Consider the following 18,237-nt stretch of genomic DNA (forward strand, 5'->3'; position numbering starts at 1 on the left):
TTTATTTTGAAAAGGAAGCGCTTGCACTTATTATCAGACACACCTCCAAAAATTTAGGTCCAATGACTTGTTGTTATCGCGTGTTGGACTCGTAATGATTTCCATTATTGTTGCTTAAATTTTTCCCCATCTTAAAAAAACGACCACAGGTATAAAAACGAAACGTTTAGACCGTGATAATTTAGTATGTGCTTTCATCTTGTGGCAGCCTCGAAATAAACAAAGTTATTCAAATCGGTATGTGGTGTACAAATTAAATTTTTTTTCATAGAAGCAATAATTAGCTTACAATGTCATGTTAGGTATCCGTTTGGCTTTAGTGATCGGAAAAATTAAACAAATTTATATGTGAACATTCTGTGTTAATTGAACTCTTTAATTAGGCTCCACTGCACTTTTAAAAAAGAATATACACATTTTGCTTTAACAAATCTAGATTAATATGAACTTCCATATATCAAAATCGTGATGAAATATGAAATGATTAAGCGATATAAAACCGTCCATCCAAACTTTGATTTGTCAGTTTCCTGATACTCATAGCCATCGTTATTTAAAATTAACGAAATGGGATGATAACCAAGACCACTTATTCATTTGTAGATTACGCGTAAAACGTTATTTTTGAATAAATAATACGTCTACAAAGACTAGATTTGAAGCTGCGATCCCTGACTTAAATTAATATAAAAAACAAGTAAGGAAGGTTAAGTTCGGGTGCAACCGAACATTACATACTCAGTTGAGAGCTACGGAGACAAAATAAGGGAAAATCACCATGTAGGAAAATGAAACTAGGATAGCCCTGGAATGTGTTTTTTGTACGATATGGGTATCAAATGAAAGGTGTTAATGAATATTTTAAAAGGGCGTGGGCCTTAGTTCTATAGGTGGACGGCTTTTCGAGATATCGCCATAAAGGTGGACCAGGGGTGACTCTAGAATTTGTTTGTACGATATGGGTATCAAAAGAAAGGTGTTAATGAGTATTTTAAAAGGGAGTGGACCTTAGTTCTATAGGCGGACGGCTTTTCGAGATATCGCCATAAAGGTGGACCAGGGGTGACTCTAGAATTTGTTTGTACTATATGGGTATCAAATGAAAGGTGTTAATGAGTATTTTAAAAGGGAGTGAGCCTTAGTTCTATAGGTGGACGCCTTTTCGAGATATCGCCATAAAGGTGGACCAGGGGTGACTCTAGAATTTGTTTGTACTATATGGGTATCAAATGAAAGGTGTTAATGAGTATTTTAAAAGGGAGTGAGCCTTAGTTCTATAGGTGGACGCCTTTTCGAGATATCGCCATAAAGGTGGACCAGAGGTGACTCTAGAATTTGTTTGTACGATACGGGTATCAAATGAAAGGTGTTAATGAGTATTTTAAAAGGGAGTGGGTCTTAGTTCTATAGGTGGACGCCTTTTCGAGATATCGCCATAAAGGTGGACCACGGGTCACACTAGAATTTGTTTGTACGATATGGTTATCAAATGAAAGGTGTTAATGAGTATTTTAAAAGGGAGTGGGCCTTAGTTCTATAGGCGGACGGCTTTTCGAGTTATCGCCATAAAGGTGGACCAGGGGTGACTCTAGAATTTGTTTGTACGATACGGGTATCAAATGAAAGGTGTTAATGAGTATTTTAAAAGGGAGTGGGCCTTAGTTCTATAGGCGGACGGCTTTTCGAGATATCGCCATAAAGGTGGACCAGGGGTGACTCTAGAATTTGTTTGTACGATATGGGTATCAAATGAAAGGTGTTAATGAGTATTTTAAAAGGGAGTGGGCCTTAGTTCTATAGGTGGACGCCTTTTCGAGATATCGCCATAAAGGTGGACCAGGGGTGACTCTAGAATTTGTTTGTACGATACGGGTATCAAATGAAAGGTGTTAATGAGTATTTTAAAAGGGAGTGGGCCTTAGTTCTATAGGCGGACGGCTTTTCGAGATATCGCCATAAAGGTAGACCAGGGGTGACTCTAGAATTTGTTTGTACGATATGGGTATCAAATGAAAGGTGTAAATGAGTATTTTAAAAGGGAGTGGGCCTTAGTTCTATAGGTGGACGCCTTTTCGAGATATCGCCATAAAGGTGGACCACGGGTCACACTAGAATTTGTTTGTACGATATGGTTATCAAATGAAAGGTGTTAATGAGTATTTTAAAAGGGAGTGGGCCTTAGTTCTATAGGTGGACGCCTTTTCGAGATATCGCCATAAAGGTGAACCACGGTTCACACTAGAATTTGTTTGTACGGTATGGTTATCAAATGAAAGGTGTTAATGAGTATTTTAAAAGGGAGTGGGCCTTAGTTCTATAGGCGGACGGCTTTTCATGATATCGCCATAAAGGTGGACCAGAGGTGACTCTAGAATTTGTTTGTACGATATGGGTATCAAATGAAAGGTGTTAATGAGTATTTTGAAAGGGAGTGGGCCTTAGTTCTATAGGTGGACGCATTTTCGACATATCGCCATAAAGGTGGACCAGGGGTGAATTTAGAATTTGTTTACGATATGGGTATCAAAAGAAAGGTGTTAATGAGTATTTTAAAAGGGAGTGGGTCTTAGTTCTATAGGTAGACGCCTCTTCGGGATATCGTTATAAAGGTGGACCAGGGTTGACTCTAGAATGCGTTTGTGCATTATGAGTATCAAACGAAAGGTGATAATGAGTATTTTAAAAGCGAGTGGGCCGTAGTTCTAGAGGTGGACGCCTTTTCGATATGTCGCCATAAAGGTGGACCAGGGGTGACTCTATAATGTGTTTGTACAATATGGGTGTCAAACTAAAGGTATTAATAAGAATTTTAAAAGGGAGTTGTGGTAGTTGTATATGTGAAGGCGTTTTCGAGATTTCGACCAAAATGTGGATCAGGGTGACCCAGAACATCATCTGTCGGGTACCGGTAATTTATTTATATATGTAATACCACGAACGGTATTCCTGCCATGATTCCAAGGGCTTTCGATTTCGCCCTGCAGAACTTTTTCATTTTCTTCTACTTAATATGGTAGGTGTCACACCCATTTTACAAAGTTTTTTTCTAAAGTTATATTTTGCGTGAATAAACCAATCCAATTACCATGTTTCATCCCTTTTTTCGTATTTGGTATAGAATTGTGGCATTTTTTTCATTTTTCGTAATTTTCGAAATCGAAAAAGTGGGCGTGGTCATAGTCGGATTTCGGCCATTTTTTATACGAATACAAAGTGTGTTCAGATAATTATGTGAACTGAGTTTAGTAAAGATATATCGATTTTTGCTCAAGTTATCGTGTTAACGGCCGAGCGGAAGGACAAACGATCTACTGTGTATAAAAATTGAGCGTGGCTTCAACCGATTTCGCCCTTTTTAACAGAAAACAGTTATCGTCCTAGAATCTAAGCGCCTTCACAAGGATTGATAAATATTTGTTCGACTTATGGCATTAAATGTATCATAGACAAATCAAATGAAAAAGGGCGGAGCCACGCCCATTTTGAAATTTTCTTTTATTTTCGTATTTTGTTGTACTATATCATTACTGGAGTTGAATGTTGACATAATTTACTTATATACTGTAAACATATGGAATTTTTTCATAAAATTTGACTTTTAAAATTTTTTTTTTAAAGGGGGCGTGTTCTTCATCCGATTGTGTTAATTTTTATTTAGTACACATATAGTTATAGGAGTAACGTTCCTGCCAAATTTCATCATGATATCTTCAACGAGTTCCAAATTACAGCTTGTAACACTTTTAAATTACCTTCTTTTAAAAGTGGGCGGTGCCACGCCCATTGTCCAAAATTTTACTTATTTTCTATTCTGCGTCATAAGTTCAACCCACCTACCAAGTTTCATCGCTTTATCCGTCTTTGGTAATGAATTATCGCACTTTTTCGATTTTTCGAAATTTTCGATATCGAAAAAGTGGGCGTGGTTATAGTCCGATATCGTTCATTTTAAACAGGGATCTGAGATGAGTACCCAGGAACCCACATACCAAATTTCGTCAAGATACCTCAAAATTTACTCAAGTTATCGTGTTAACGTACGGACGGACGGACGGACGGACGGACGGACGGACATGGCTCAATCACATTTTTTTTCGATACTGATGATTTTGATATATGCAAGTCTATATCTATCTCGATTCCTTTATACCTGTACAACCAACCGTTATCCAATCAAAGTTAATATACTCTGTGAGCTCTGCTCAACTGAGTATAATAAATTAAAATTAAATAAATACAAGGCGCGATATACCTCACAGGAGATTAAGGCCAAGCAACTCTTCTAATTTGCGTACGCAGGCTATAACCTGTAAACCTATTGACAAAGAACATAGCGTTAACAACTGCAACGAGGCGCAGAGCCTCGGAGCAACTTCAGCATATACCCCACGGCCACAGCAGTATAGCGACATCAATTACAGGTCGAACGGGCTATCTGATTCCGTATCAACGCTTCGAAGAGGCTCTTTTAGTCACAACAGAGTGCGATGGTTGGTGCATGGGTACCCAAATTGCGAAAGAAGCAATACACCTGTACACAGATAGTTCCCAGGTAGTGGAAGGAGTAGAGTATGTGGCATACTGTGCTGGTCCCGAAATAAACAGATACTACAAGCTGCCAGATCACTGTAGCGTTTTTCAGACGGAAGTAATAGCCGTAACCAAAGCATTAGAAACACTGGAAGAAAATAGCTTATACTGCAGACGCGTCAACCTTTATACTGACAGCCAAGCAGCAAGTAAGGCAATAGTCTCGTTCGTTTTGTTTTGTTGATTTTCCGACAGGGAAATACAAGCACTTGTACTACAATGACATATACTCGAAGGGCAACTTATAAATAGGCTACCTTTTTTAAAAAATACAATATAAGCACAGCGTACACAAAATTTTAAGGTGAAAACTAAGAACTAACACTGGCTCAGAGGATGTATTTTGCAGCCACGGCGTATACAAGCTTACCTGCGAATGCCAATACAGCTACATAGGCCAGACAAGACGCCAAGTAAGAACGAGGTTAGAGAACACATTATATATTACAAAAGAAAAAATACACTGAATCCAACCATCATACCACAGTCGAACTTGCGAATCACATGGTCGAAAATAAATGCTCTCCAACAAACATCAATTAAAACAGTCTAGATCCTTCATATGCAAGCAAAGGACCGTTGACTGAACGTACGCGAAAACATGGAAATATACAAAGAAACAAAATTCGACGGTAGAATAATTAACGAACAGACAAAAACCTGCCTCAGCTAACCACACAAGTTGACAGTGAAAACCACTACTTGAATGAACACATAACAGACATACGGGAGCGTGTCATTATTCTGTATTACAAAATTCTTTGTGACAAAATTCTGTAAATTGCAAAAAAATTCTGATTGAACAAAATTCTGCTTTTTTAATATTCTGCTTTTTAAAATTCTGCTTTCTAAAATTCTGCTTTCTAAAATTCTGCTTTTTCAAAATTCTGCATGTTTAATTCTGGAAGTCAAAATTCCGGAATCATGGCATGGCGTAGCCGGTGTTGGATCGGCTAAGGGTTATTTGTTTAAAGTGCGGCCCAAGGCCGCCTACGCAGAAGGGTATACTACGCAGAAGGACATCACCGTGGCGGTAGCCATGGTTATACCACACACCCGGATTTGGCATGGCGTAGCCCAGGGTTATTTTTTATAAGCGCGGCCGAAGGCCGCCTATGCCGGAAGGTGTTCTACGCAGAATTACTGTGCATGTCGCACTGTTTCAAAATATTTACATGACCTCTTTAACATTGTTAACATTATATTTTAATACAGAATTTTGTAATAAAGAATTTTGTAATACAGAATTTTGAAAGCAGAATTTTAGAAAGCAGAATTTTAAAAAGCAGAATTTTGTTTTTAGAATTTTGTACATACATAATTTCGACACCAACCCCAGACATACACGTACACACACATTCAATTTGACAATACCTGTCCATCCACCTACGAACTACATATAAATACTTATAAGATAAACGACAACAACAGATCTGAACATAAAATGACACTGATGATAGCGCAACGCCGAGATCTGTTTGTCTCCAAACCAAATTTTACAAGGGATGGCGGAGAATCATCAATAATCTCGCATAGCACAGCATCTAATGTTAGAGTGTAAGCAATCCCTGGAAAGATATGGGATAGGTAGATGCATACATCTATGTGGAGTCCCAGGGAATATGGGAATAGATGGGAACGAAAAATCATTAGGCGCCTTGGCAATGCCATTCGAAATTAATTAAACTTTTTGTTGGATTGGTGAAAATGGTGTGTGAACCCCTTTGGTAGTATATCTCACCAATTTAAGCGCGTTCATTGGCTGAGTGACTTAGCCGGCGCTAAAAAAGTACCCAACGTTGAAAAAGTAAAAGCCTCTTAAAAAGTTCCCAGTTCAAAAGATGACTAAAATTCACGGTTTAAAAAACCATGCGGTTAAAAAAAAAAACACCTATGCAGTTCTAATAAAGTACCCATTTCTGAACAAGCATCGGGTTAAAAGTATACCCGGCTCAAAAAAAGTACCCGTGTAAAAAGCTACATTGCCCATTTTTTATTCTTACACATTGGTGACTCTGGGAAAAACGCGAAAAAAATGTCTGACAAAAAAACTAGTTAATAATACTACAAATCACTATCAGATATCAGGAAAATATATAACAATTGAGCATTTTGTAATTGAAAAAAGCATTTTGTAATATAAAAACACGAAAATGCAATGAATCTGTTTTCGCTGGTGCTTCAGCCAGTAAGATCTCATGCTCAAATTAGTTTCACTAATCTCTTCATGCACATATACCATTACAACAAGTAGGAAGGCAAAGCTCGGGTGGAACCGAACATTACATACTCAGCTGAGAGCTTTGGAGACAAAATAAGGGAAAACAACCATGTATGAAAATGAACCTAGGATAACCCTGGAATGTGTTTGTATGACATGGGTATCAAATGGAAGGTATTTAAGAGTATTTTAGAAGGGAGTGGGCCATAGTTCTACGGGTGGACGCCTTTTAGAGATATCGGCATAAAGGTGGATCAGAGGTGACTCTAGAATGTGTTTGTATGATATGGGTATCAAATTAAAGGTATTAATGAGGGTTTTAAAAGGGAGTGGCCCTTAGTTGTATACGTGAAGGCGTTTTAGAGATATCGACAAAAATGTGGGCCAGTGTGACCCAGAACATCATCTATAGGGTACCGCTAATTTATTTATATATGTAATACCACGAACAGTATTCCTGCCATGATTCCAAGGGCTTTTGATTTCGTCCTGCAGAACTTTGTATTTCTTCTAATTAATATGGCAGGTGTCACACCCATTTTACAAATTTTTTTCCAAAGTTATATTTTGCGTCAAAAACCAACCCAATCACCATGTTTCATCTCTTTTTTCGTATTTGGTATAGAATTATAGCATTTTTTTCATTTTTCGAAATTTTCGATATCGAAAAAGTAAGCGTGGTCATAGTCGGATTTTTAATAAGTTTAGTAAAGATATATCGATTTTTGCTCAAGTTATCATGTTAACGGCCAAGAGGAAGGACAGACGGTCGACTGTGTATAAAAATTGGGCGTGGCTTCAACCGATTTCGCCCATTTACACAGGTAGCAGCTACGGGCATAGAAGCTATCCCCTTACCAAATTTCACAAAGATAGGTAAATTTTTGTTCGACTTATGGCATTCAAAATATTCTATACAAATTAAATGAAAAAAGGCGGAGCCACGTCCATTTTAAATTTTCTTAGTAACGTTCCTGCCAAATTTCATCATGATATCTTGAACGACTGCCAAATTACAGCTTGCTAAACTTGTAAATTACCTTCTTTAAAAAGTGGGCGGTGCCACGCCCACTGTCCAAAATTTTACTAGTTTTCTATTCTGCGTCATATGGTCAACCCACCTACAAAGTTTCATCGCTTTATCCGTCTTTGGTATAATTCAGCACTTTTTCGGTTTTTCAAAATTTTCGATATAGAAAAAGTGGGTGTGGTTATAGTCCGATTTCGTTTATTTTAAATAGCGATCTGGGATGAGTGCCCAGGAACTTACATACCAAATTTGATTAAAATACCTCAAAATTTGTGAGCTCTGCTCAGCTGAGTATAAAAAATGTTGCGTCTGAATTCGTTGGCTTTTTTGCTCTATGTCCAAGAATATATCTAGGGAAAACTGTATGCTCTCAAGGGGAGACTTCGCCGTGTGAACCCTGTGAAGAAGTGTAGTATCGGGTAAACTGCCGTTGAGATAAGCATGTGTCCAACCTTCCGTGAATGCAAAAGTTCACTAGATATTTATTCAAAGTTTTAAAAGAAACGACGAAAAACTAAAGATTCTGTAGTACTTAGGGGTCGTCATGACCGTTATCGCTGACTTTTGCAGACTAATATCGAGCTACTGTTACATTTTTTTGACATTAACTAGTTCATTTGTCATCCGAAGAAATGGTACCAGCGTTTTTTTTTTTTTTTTTTTTGTTTGTTTTACAGCAGCTCTACTTTTTCTGCGAAGCTCCTTTTCGCCGACGTGTCGCCATTTATTTTCAGAAAATATTACCTCTTTACGAATATTTTTTGGTTAATTCGATATTTGAACAAAATTTCTTCAAGCAATCCTCTTTTACCTTTCCAAGAGGCTGCTTTGCTTCCTACACTTTGCCTTAAGGCCCGAACACATTCGACATTTGCTTCGTTTTGATGCTGGTGCCACTTTGAAATAACGCACGATGGAAGTTTTCCTGTAACAGTAAACGCATGAAATCTCAAATGTTGATTTGTTTTTATTGAATAAATTTAAAAAATAAAGATAAAATTAAAAAATTGGAAGCACTTCCTTTATAAAAATGGACAAAAATCAGCGATTTTTAAATTTGGACATAGAAATTGTAAAAATTGTTACTTGGATTGTAAAGTTTTTATATTTTTACTTCTCATAAATATTTTTGCAATTTCTATGTCCAAATTTAAAAATCAAAGTTTAGCAAGAATATGCCTTTATATAAGGAGAAATTTTTCGCTGATTTTTGTCCATTTATATAAAGGAAGTGCTTAGAATTTATGTATTTTATTTTTCTTTTCTCCTTTTCTTACATTTTTCTCGGTGTCTTAACCTATCTGTTAAGTTATACGCTTGTAACTCAATCAGAACTTACATAAGAATCAATCCCAAAATTCGCGCCGTTCCGTTTGATTTTCTAAATATCTCAGTCTGTGCGCCCTCTAGCGAAAATTTTTGTATTGTGTCGTCGGCTGTCATCGACCTCTGAATTAAGCTCTAAATTTTTAGCCTCTAGCTCATCGAGAAGTTACTTAAAACCCGGTTTCAAATTTCCAAATTATTATCAAATTTTTTCGATCCGTGCGCCACCTAACGAAAGCCTTTTCTCCTTTTGTTCCTTTGTTACGGTGTCTTAACCTGTCTCTGAGGTTTCATGTTTGTAGATCAATGAGGAGTTACTTTAAAATCGATTTCAAAACACCAAATTTCCAAATTCTTATCTAAATATTTCGATCCGTGCGCCACCTAACGGAATTTTTTCTCCTTTTCTTAAATTTTCTCGGTGTCTTATCCTATCTGTGAAGTTTTACAGTTGTAGCTCAATGAGAACTTACATAAAATCAATCCCAAAATTCCCTCCGTTTCGTAAGATTTTTCTAAATATCTCATCCCGTCCACCCCCTAGGTAATCTTTACAAATTCAAATTATTATCTAATTATTTCGATCCGTGCGTCACCTAACGGATGTTGTTTTCCTTTTGTTGCATTGTCACGGTGTTCTAACCTATGTGTAAGGTTTCACGTTTGTAACTCAATAAGAAGTTACTCAAACATCGATTGCAAGATTTGTATGAAAATCGGACAAACATTTAACCGACCTAATATAAAGGAACTAAAAGAACAGCAATTAACAGATAATAAAAGGTTAAATGATTTTTTTTTTGGCATATTTTAATTATTTTTTTCTACGGTTGTCGTCAAGCCTTGCTCTGTTGTGGCTGTGGTCTGTATACGCCATGTATATATATAAGCAGTCATATTTATATATTATATTATAAGCAGCCATATTCAGATAAGGAGCAAATTAGGGGAGCAAGGAAAGCTTGTTGTAGGGAAGTTGCTCGAGTAATGAATTCTTCAATCGTTTGTCGCTCCTTTTATCTTACAGAGAAACCTACGACCGCACGGTGTGGTACCGCTGGGGATTCTATACGATTTCTGTTGGCCTGGACGAACAACTTGACACATTAGGAATGCCACGATATTCCGTCATTCCTTGTTAGACTTGATTTGGACCCAAACCGGTATCGACATTGTTTAGCAAACCTGTCGGCAAATCAACAATACTATATGAATCACTTCTTGCGAAATTTGATATTCGCAAAGTCATCGCACAAAGAACATTAATTAGTCCATCATAAACAAAAAATTGTTTGGTGCTGTCTGTTGTTTTGAATACTAATATGCAATCAATAACATATTACTATTGCTTCAACACCTGGAGCGCTTATGGAATGGATGGATGAGGGACGTGCTCTTCTAACTAGGACGTGTGGTACTTTGTGTGTTTGCGACGGGTTCGGACATGCTAAAATTATCAGGCCCGCTTCCGTTTCTAGGCTTTATAATATGAAAATTCATTTTTATACATATATACCTATGTACATTAGGGTGACCCTTATATTCCAAAGAATTCCGATTCTCGATATCACGCCCCAGAAATATTTAAATAGCTTTAAAATTTGTATTTAACAAAATTTTAGGTCAATCAAAAAAGATTAAAAGATTGGGTAAGGAGTTTGAAATCGTAAAGAGGGCGAGTTTTTAGATTTTCTTGGTCCACCCTAATTCATTTACTGTGGGCGGTATTGTCTCTCACTTTTTATCAATAAGGTTGGCGACAGAATGGAAGGGAGAAGCTTTGCTATAATGTAACGATAGAAAGCTATGAAAATGATTTCCCTTGGTAAATTATAAAAGTTGTTACAGTGCCAGAAACGATTCAAGCTTGTAAAATATCTACATATAAAATTCGTTTCACGCTGTTTGGCCGCGATGGACTCCTAAGCTATCTAACCGATTTCAATAAAATTTGCGTACCGTGTGCATTTTTATCCAACCTGAAAGATAGGATAGCGTTCCGTGAAGTTTCTTTCCGGGAAGTGGACCAGGATCTATTCGAACAAATTCTATTCACGGTTCGATTTTCCGGAAATTAGGTATATAGGTAGCCCTTTACCTAGGTTAGAATTAAGATACTTTTTCCGGGAAGAGGACCAGAGAGCGATCTTTTCGAACAAGACATAGAGATATGGATAGATGGTGCGGAAGAGAATGAGGGGAAAACGGAGAGGGAGAGAGAGACGCAGGAAAAGAGAAAGGCAGAGGGAATGGTGAATAAAAAGACAAGAAAATGGGGGAGAGAGGGCAAGGGAGAGTTAGAGTTAAAAATTGCTTGAAAGTTATGTAGATAGATCAAAGCTAGGGCAAAGTCAGCCGTGTCTGTTTGTTATAATAATAAAAACTGCTTCTTGCCTAGCATAGCTTATAGCCAGCATTCTGCCGTCAGCTTACCCTTTACCGATTTTGCTTTCAAACGCATTTCATGTACAAAAATTTTACAAGATTTCAATTGTGCGCAACATTTTCAACTTTTTATTATGAGTTTTTCGAAATGTTTCGAGTAAGCTGGGGAATAATTCGCGTTCTATGAAGTGATAAAATGAAAAAAAAAATCAAACACAAATTCGTTTAAATGTATGGAAACTCATTTTCATTTTAGCACTTCACAGATCGTGAATTTTACTTCAACGTCGTGCAAATTTCAAAACGCTTTCGACAGTAGCTAATTTTGAAAAGCTGTTTCCAGATGGGTGTTGGTAATTTTCTTCCATACAATGATTGAAGAAAAACAGTTTTCATTAAATACATATATTATATTTTAGTCTGCAGCTCTGTTATAAGTAAGCCGATTTCTAAACCTGTAGTCATTTTAAAAAAGCTAGGAATTCAAGACATCAAAATTGCTTTGAAAAGGAGTAAACGTTTCCAGGATAAATGAATATGAACATTTGAAATGTTTAAAATTCGTCCTTTCCAGGACTAAATCTTTATAGATTGACATAAGACTTTGTATATATTCGTTTTTTGCACTATTCGCTTTTTTCTAGGGGCTGAGATCACAAATCCAAACACTATTTTTCTCATACAATGAAGCGCCACCCTAATATACACGTATCAATCTACAATTATTTTTGTCAAACGCTTTAAAGGTGTAGCACTGACAAAACAATCTTCAGTTCGTGTTAAACTTTTATAGTTACAGTTTAGCTGCTTAAAAAAGTGAGTTTGTGAAAAAATTATAAAAAACAAATTTAATATGAAAGTTAATACTTAATTCAAGAAACAATTACTGACACAAAACCCACAAGTATAACTAGACTGCTATTTAGAGTTGGTAAAATTTTATAGCTCTCCTCAATAAAAATATATCGAGTGTTTCTAGATATTACATGCTACACCAAACATTGTCGCAACTGAAAATTATACCCACTTTCTGATGACTGCTTCTATGTAAAAAAGTCTTGATAATATAGCTTTTAGTTATTTGATGATGTTTTTGTGACTATTGTGACTGCAAAGTGGCTATTCGTCCACAAATTATGTATATATTTTTCGTCCGTTGTGAAGAAAAGCAGCAAAAAAAAAAAAGTCGGCATCCCGCCATTTACCTCAGAGGAGATTTAGGCCGAGCTTCTCTTACAATTTCCGATAAATTGGCAAGACGGGATTTATATGTTTTTTTTTAGACTCCAAACGGCCTCCGCAAAGTAGCTTAAGTCTTACTGCGGATCTTTTTATGGTAGAAATACACTCGGAATGTTTGCCAAACCACTGCGGAGAGGCAACTCCGCTTCTAAAAACTGTTTTCTAGTTGAACATTTTTTTTCCCACATTTTCGATGTTGCTTTGTGCGGAACTTGAATCGAGGACCACCAGTGTGAAAGGCGGAACCGAAGAAAAACAGCAACAAAAAGAAAAAAGAAAATTTTAAGCATCCGAAAAACTGAGGACAGCCTTTTGGTGCGATATGTTGGGCTAACATCAAGTTATGTTCTTCAAATATCATTGGGCCTTGTTTATTATATCTCAAAGTATGGCTGCCGCAATTCCTTAAAAGGAGTAGAGAAGGGCACAGTCATTAGAAAGCCCAAAGCAATGTTAATTTTTCAGGAGCAGTTGAGGGATACTTTTATGTTGGCCTAACTCATCCAATGCGAGATCTCTGTATATAGAAATCTGTTGGGGATCTATAAAAGGGAAGTTTGAAGGACGAAAGAATTTCATTGAGTAACTCTATTCAGGTATGGAATGATGTAGTTAAACAGAGAAGCAATAACAATATCTATAAAGGGATTAAAAATAACGCTTCTAATGGATCGAACGGTTCGGGAAGTATATGTCCGAACATTTCACTTCGTGAAGGTAAAACGCTTCAAATGAAAATACTATACAAAAATATTAAGGAACCATTTCAGTCATAGCCAGCAAATTGTAGTAGGACTAAGGAGTCAGGAACATATAAGGCTAGCTAAGACGTCACATAGACTGAATTTGTCCATAGTATTACCAAAATTTGTTTGACGACCAAATGTAAGACCCTAATCAGTTGCCAGGACTGATGTTATAAAATCACTCCATAATCTTTGAAAATTCAAGAAGTTTTCTAGGACCTAGCTTAATTGCTTTCTCGAGACCTGGCAACTCAGCCGCCCCTAATAGCTGGAACCTTGACCTGGCGACCGCAGGAAACTAATGCCCAATTGTTTCTTTTGCAGCTCTCACTTTTTGCTAACTGGCTGTTAATGACGAGGCCTAACTTATAAGCATGTGACACCAGAAGGCAGTGTACAGTTAGGATGGCCATCGTGAGCCTTAAGTTTTCTCTCTTCTGAGATATGAACCACTTTATGAGTCTAATATTGTAGGATATGCACATGATCTTAGAAATTTCGCAGCCCCGCGCTTCTGTCCCCGCCTTTCCTGCTTGATGGGTCATATGCAATTTTTGTCTCATTTTGATTTTTCTTTAACATATTTAGATGCTTACCGTCGATTCAGCGAGTGCTGCACCCTCCTTTACCAACTCATCGACCTTTTCGTTACTTTCTATCTTTTTATGACCGGGCACGCAATACAGTTGTATGCTCTGGCCTCTGCGAAGTTTTTCCAATGCTTGTTCACATTCCAGGATACTTCTTGATGAAATAATATGTGAGTTTATTGCTTTAATCGCGGCTTGACTACATTGATGCGAATGCAGCTTAAGCTGCTGCTTTTTTCACGGCTATAATTTCTGCATGAAAGACGCTGCAGGATCTATTTATTTCTGGATCGACACAGTAAACAGCAGAAGCGACACATTCCGGAACATATAAAATTCGACTACTTTTTTCTAAAAAATTTGAAATATTTAGCAGCCGCAAATGCAAAGTTAACTCTTAAGTTCCCGAAGTGGAAGAAAAAAAGCAAAACTTCCCTTTGAATTTTTTTTTTTGCTTTTGCCACCAGGGTTCGAACCCTGGGCCTCATTTTGGGTTACAATATCTGTCCTTAAATTTTAAGTATATTTGTCGAAAAATAATCTTAATTTTTGCTTTACTTTTATAAACAGGCCTATAACATGGATTTTTACTATAAGCCAGCCTCACCGCCGTGCCGTTCAGTATTGCTTGCAGCCAACCAGCTTGGTATTGAATTGAATAAAAAGGTAGTGAGTTTACAAGCTGGTGAACATTTGAAACCCGAGTATCTAAAGCTCAATCCACAACACACTGTTCCCACTGTGGTGGATAACGGTTTCGCTATTTGGGAATCACGCGCTATTTTAATTTATTTGGTTCAGAAATACGGCAAGGACGACTCGCTATACCCTAAGCATCCCCAACAACAAGCTGTTGTTAATCAACGTTTATTCTTCGATTTGGGTTCACTTTCCAAGAGCTTTGGAGACTACTACATTCCATTAATTTTTGCAAAAAAACCCGCTGATCCAGAGAAATATAAAGCTGTAGAAACTGCTGTGGAATTCTTAAACACATTCTTAGAAGGAAACGATTATGTGGCAGGAGATCATTTGACCGTGGCGGATCTATCTATTTTGGCATCAATATCTACGCTTGATGCGGTGGGCTTTGAGTTGAGCAAGTATGCTAATGTAACCAGATGGTATGAAAGTTGCAAAAAATTACCAGGATGGCAAGAAAACTGGGAGGGCTGTCTTATTTTAAAAAGTCTTATCAAATAATGTGATATTTATTGGAAAATGTATTCATGTACCTACTCGGAAATTAACTGATAAGACTCATAAATAAATGTTTTGACATTTATGTTTAAACCCGATGGAAGAAAAAAATCAGTTTTTAATTTTGTCGGTTTGCCCATTATTATAATTAAATTAGCAACTGTATATAGATAGTGAGTATGTTTTTTATTTTATTTGTTAATGTAAAGTCCAGGGGACAGATTCAGTAAGTGTGCATTTTAAAATGCACATTTTTCTTCATTAAATTATTCTAAAGAAAAATGTACATTTGAAAAGTCACACTTACTGAATTCAGTCCCAGCTCATTAATTGGCGCTTAACCGATTCGATTTTGACCGTTTCATACCTACTCGTGCCAGCTATGCCTGTTTCGTGATAACTGACACCGATTATGTAATCAAGGAGCTGCTAAGCGGAATTCATAGCTTTCGCAACCTAATAGTCAACCTCACCTACGCAAGGCGAATCCTGTTAAAAATATCATACACATATTTAGCAGGCGAGCTTCTGGCCACCATAAGTCTTTTATGGATATAAGGGGTGGGGGAAATCAGTGGAGGTCGCCCACTTCCTCTGCTTTCAAATCCAGCGAAACCTTTGGTCTTTAACTCATACCTGCGATATCGGCATCTCGACCAGGACACTCTAAGGGCCATCTTGTGCCCTTTCCGCATAGTCCATAGTTCCAGGCCATACATCAGGACAGGTATAATTAGGGACTTGTAAAGAGAGAGGGTGATTTTAAATGGTCAAGGGAGCACTTTACTTTTCAATTGCCTACTAAGCCCAAGGTAGCACTTACTGGCACCTAGATTATTATTACTTATCGTTTGAAATGTAGATATGAATTTATTAACTTTTGAAGATAAGATAAAGCTAAAAAAGTAAATTGTTTGAGTTATACTTTTAAAATCAAGGTAAATCAGCTGCTTTTTATACTCAGCTGAGCAGATCTCACAGAGTATATTAATTTTGATCGCATAACGGTACCCTGTACCTGTACTTCTATATATCAAAATGATCTGGGTGAAAAAAGAAATTCATTTAGCCATGTCTGTCTGTTCGTCCGTCCGTAAACACGATAACTTGAGTAACTTTTGAGGTATCTTGATGAAATTTGGTATGTACGTTTCTGAGCCCTTTTTCATTTAATTCGTCTAGAATACATAATCCTTGTGAAATTTGGTAGTGGTATAGCTGCTATGACGATAACTGTTTTCTGTAAAAATGGGCGAAATCGGTTGAAGCCACGCCCAGTTTTTATACACAGTCGACCGTCTGTCCTTCGCTCGGCCGTTAACACGATAACTTGACCAAAAATCGACATGTCCTTACTAAACTTAGTTCACGTACTTATCTGAACTCAGTTTATCTTGGCATAAAAAATGGCCGAAATCCGACTATGACCACGCCGACTTTTTCGATATGGAAAATTTAAAAAAATGCCATAATTCTATACTAAATACGAAAAAAGGGATGAAACATGGTAATTGGATTGGTTTATTGACGCAAAATATAACTTTAGAAAAAACTTTGTGAAATGGGTGGGACACCTTCCATGTTAAGTAGAAGAAAATGAAAAAGTTCTGGGGGTCGAAATCAAAAGCCCTTGGAATCTTGGCAGGAATACTGTTCGTGGTATGACATATATAAATAAATTAGAGGTACCCGACAGATGATGTTCTGGATCACCCTGGTCCGATATCTCGAAAACGCCTTCACATATACAACTAGGGTTCACTCCCTTTTAAAACCCTCATCAATACCTTTAATTTGACACCCATATCGTACAAACATATTCTGGAGTCACCATTGGTCCACCTTTATGGCGATTTCTCGAAAAGGCGTCCACCTTTAGAACTATGGCTCACTCCCTTTCAAAATACTCTTTATTACCTTCAATTTGATACCAAAGTCATACAAACACATTCCAGGGTTACCACAGGTTAATTTTCCCACATGGTGATTTTCTCTTATTTTGTATCCAAAGCTCTCAGCTGAGTATGTAATGTTCGGTTACACCCGAACTTAGCCTTCCTTATTTGTGTATTTAAAATTTTTATAGCAAACGGTCAAAATTCCATAAAGCCAATAAATTAATGAATTAATGGCATTCGAAGTAAGATAAGTTACGCAAAAAAACAGACAAACAAATCAATTATTGCTTCAAATTTTGAAATTGAAAATTCAAAAACTTATCAAAACCGTTGCTTGTAATAATTTTCAAACGAAAATAAGTTTTTTTTTTTGTGAATAATAATTACATATATCAACGTTTATTTTTTACTTTATCTTGAAACACAATGCCCTGACGCGAAATAAACGCGACGAACATCGCCTTGTCAAAAATAGAATCCCCATAATTACATGAAGGTGAACACAATGAACGCCAAGAGCGAAATTTACGCGATGTCATTTTGTCACGATAGATTTATTTCTATCGTCGCCACCGGGCGATGACGACAAACATCCCAAGGATTGCTGCTGTTCAATTTTTTAAGTATAAAAAAAGAAAACATAATATCCAAAAACAATTTTTTTTTCTTTACATATAATTTTTAATTTAATTTCTTAACATTTTTGCATGCCGGTGGCCGCTCCCTATACAACCTTCACCCCAGTCATTCCCCCGAGGGAGGAGTGGAGAAGAGGAATTATCTGGGGCATGGGACCGGTTAACTTGTTCACGGATGGGTCGAAGTTGGACGGAAAGGTTGGCGGGGGGGTCTTTTGTCAAGAGCTAAATGTAAGCCGCAAGTTTAAGTTGGCTGATCACTGCAGTGTATTCCAAGCGGAAGTTGCTGCGATTAAGGATGCGGTGGATGAAATGCTATCCAGCGCTACTACGGTTAGGGAATTTAACATCTACTCTGATAGCCAAGCGGC

General features: G+C 37.1%; 1 protein-coding gene across 5 annotated transcripts; it reads left to right on the forward strand.

Annotated features, from left to right (window-relative positions):
* Window positions 1-212: 212 nt before the first annotated feature.
* Window positions 213-15,503, forward strand: LOC137237889 (glutathione S-transferase 1-1-like). Of its 5 annotated transcripts, none has more exons than XM_067762238.1 (2): window positions 213-237; window positions 14,701-15,503. In XM_067762238.1, exon 2 carries the CDS (start codon window positions 14,710-14,712, stop codon window positions 15,331-15,333), a length of 624 nt encoding a protein of 207 aa, XP_067618339.1. In that variant the 5' UTR covers window positions 213-237; window positions 14,701-14,709; the 3' UTR covers window positions 15,334-15,503. The 5 variants fall into 5 exon arrangements, with proteins under 5 accessions (XP_067618339.1, XP_067618335.1, XP_067618337.1 ...); XM_067762234.1 differs by lacking the exon at window positions 213-237 and adding an exon at window positions 12,272-12,368; XM_067762236.1 differs by lacking the exon at window positions 213-237 and adding an exon at window positions 12,341-12,479.
* Window positions 15,504-18,237: the final 2,734 nt, after the last annotated feature.

This window comes from Eurosta solidaginis, chromosome 1, assembly GCF_040869045.1.
Source record: "Eurosta solidaginis isolate ZX-2024a chromosome 1, ASM4086904v1, whole genome shotgun sequence".
NCBI classification, from domain to species: domain Eukaryota; kingdom Metazoa; phylum Arthropoda; class Insecta; order Diptera; family Tephritidae; genus Eurosta; species Eurosta solidaginis.

Coding starts and splice junctions, on each gene's coding strand:
- LOC137237889 (XM_067762238.1), top strand. CDS start 14,710: ATGGATTTTTACTATAAGCCAGCCTCACCGCCGTGCCGTTCAGTATTG.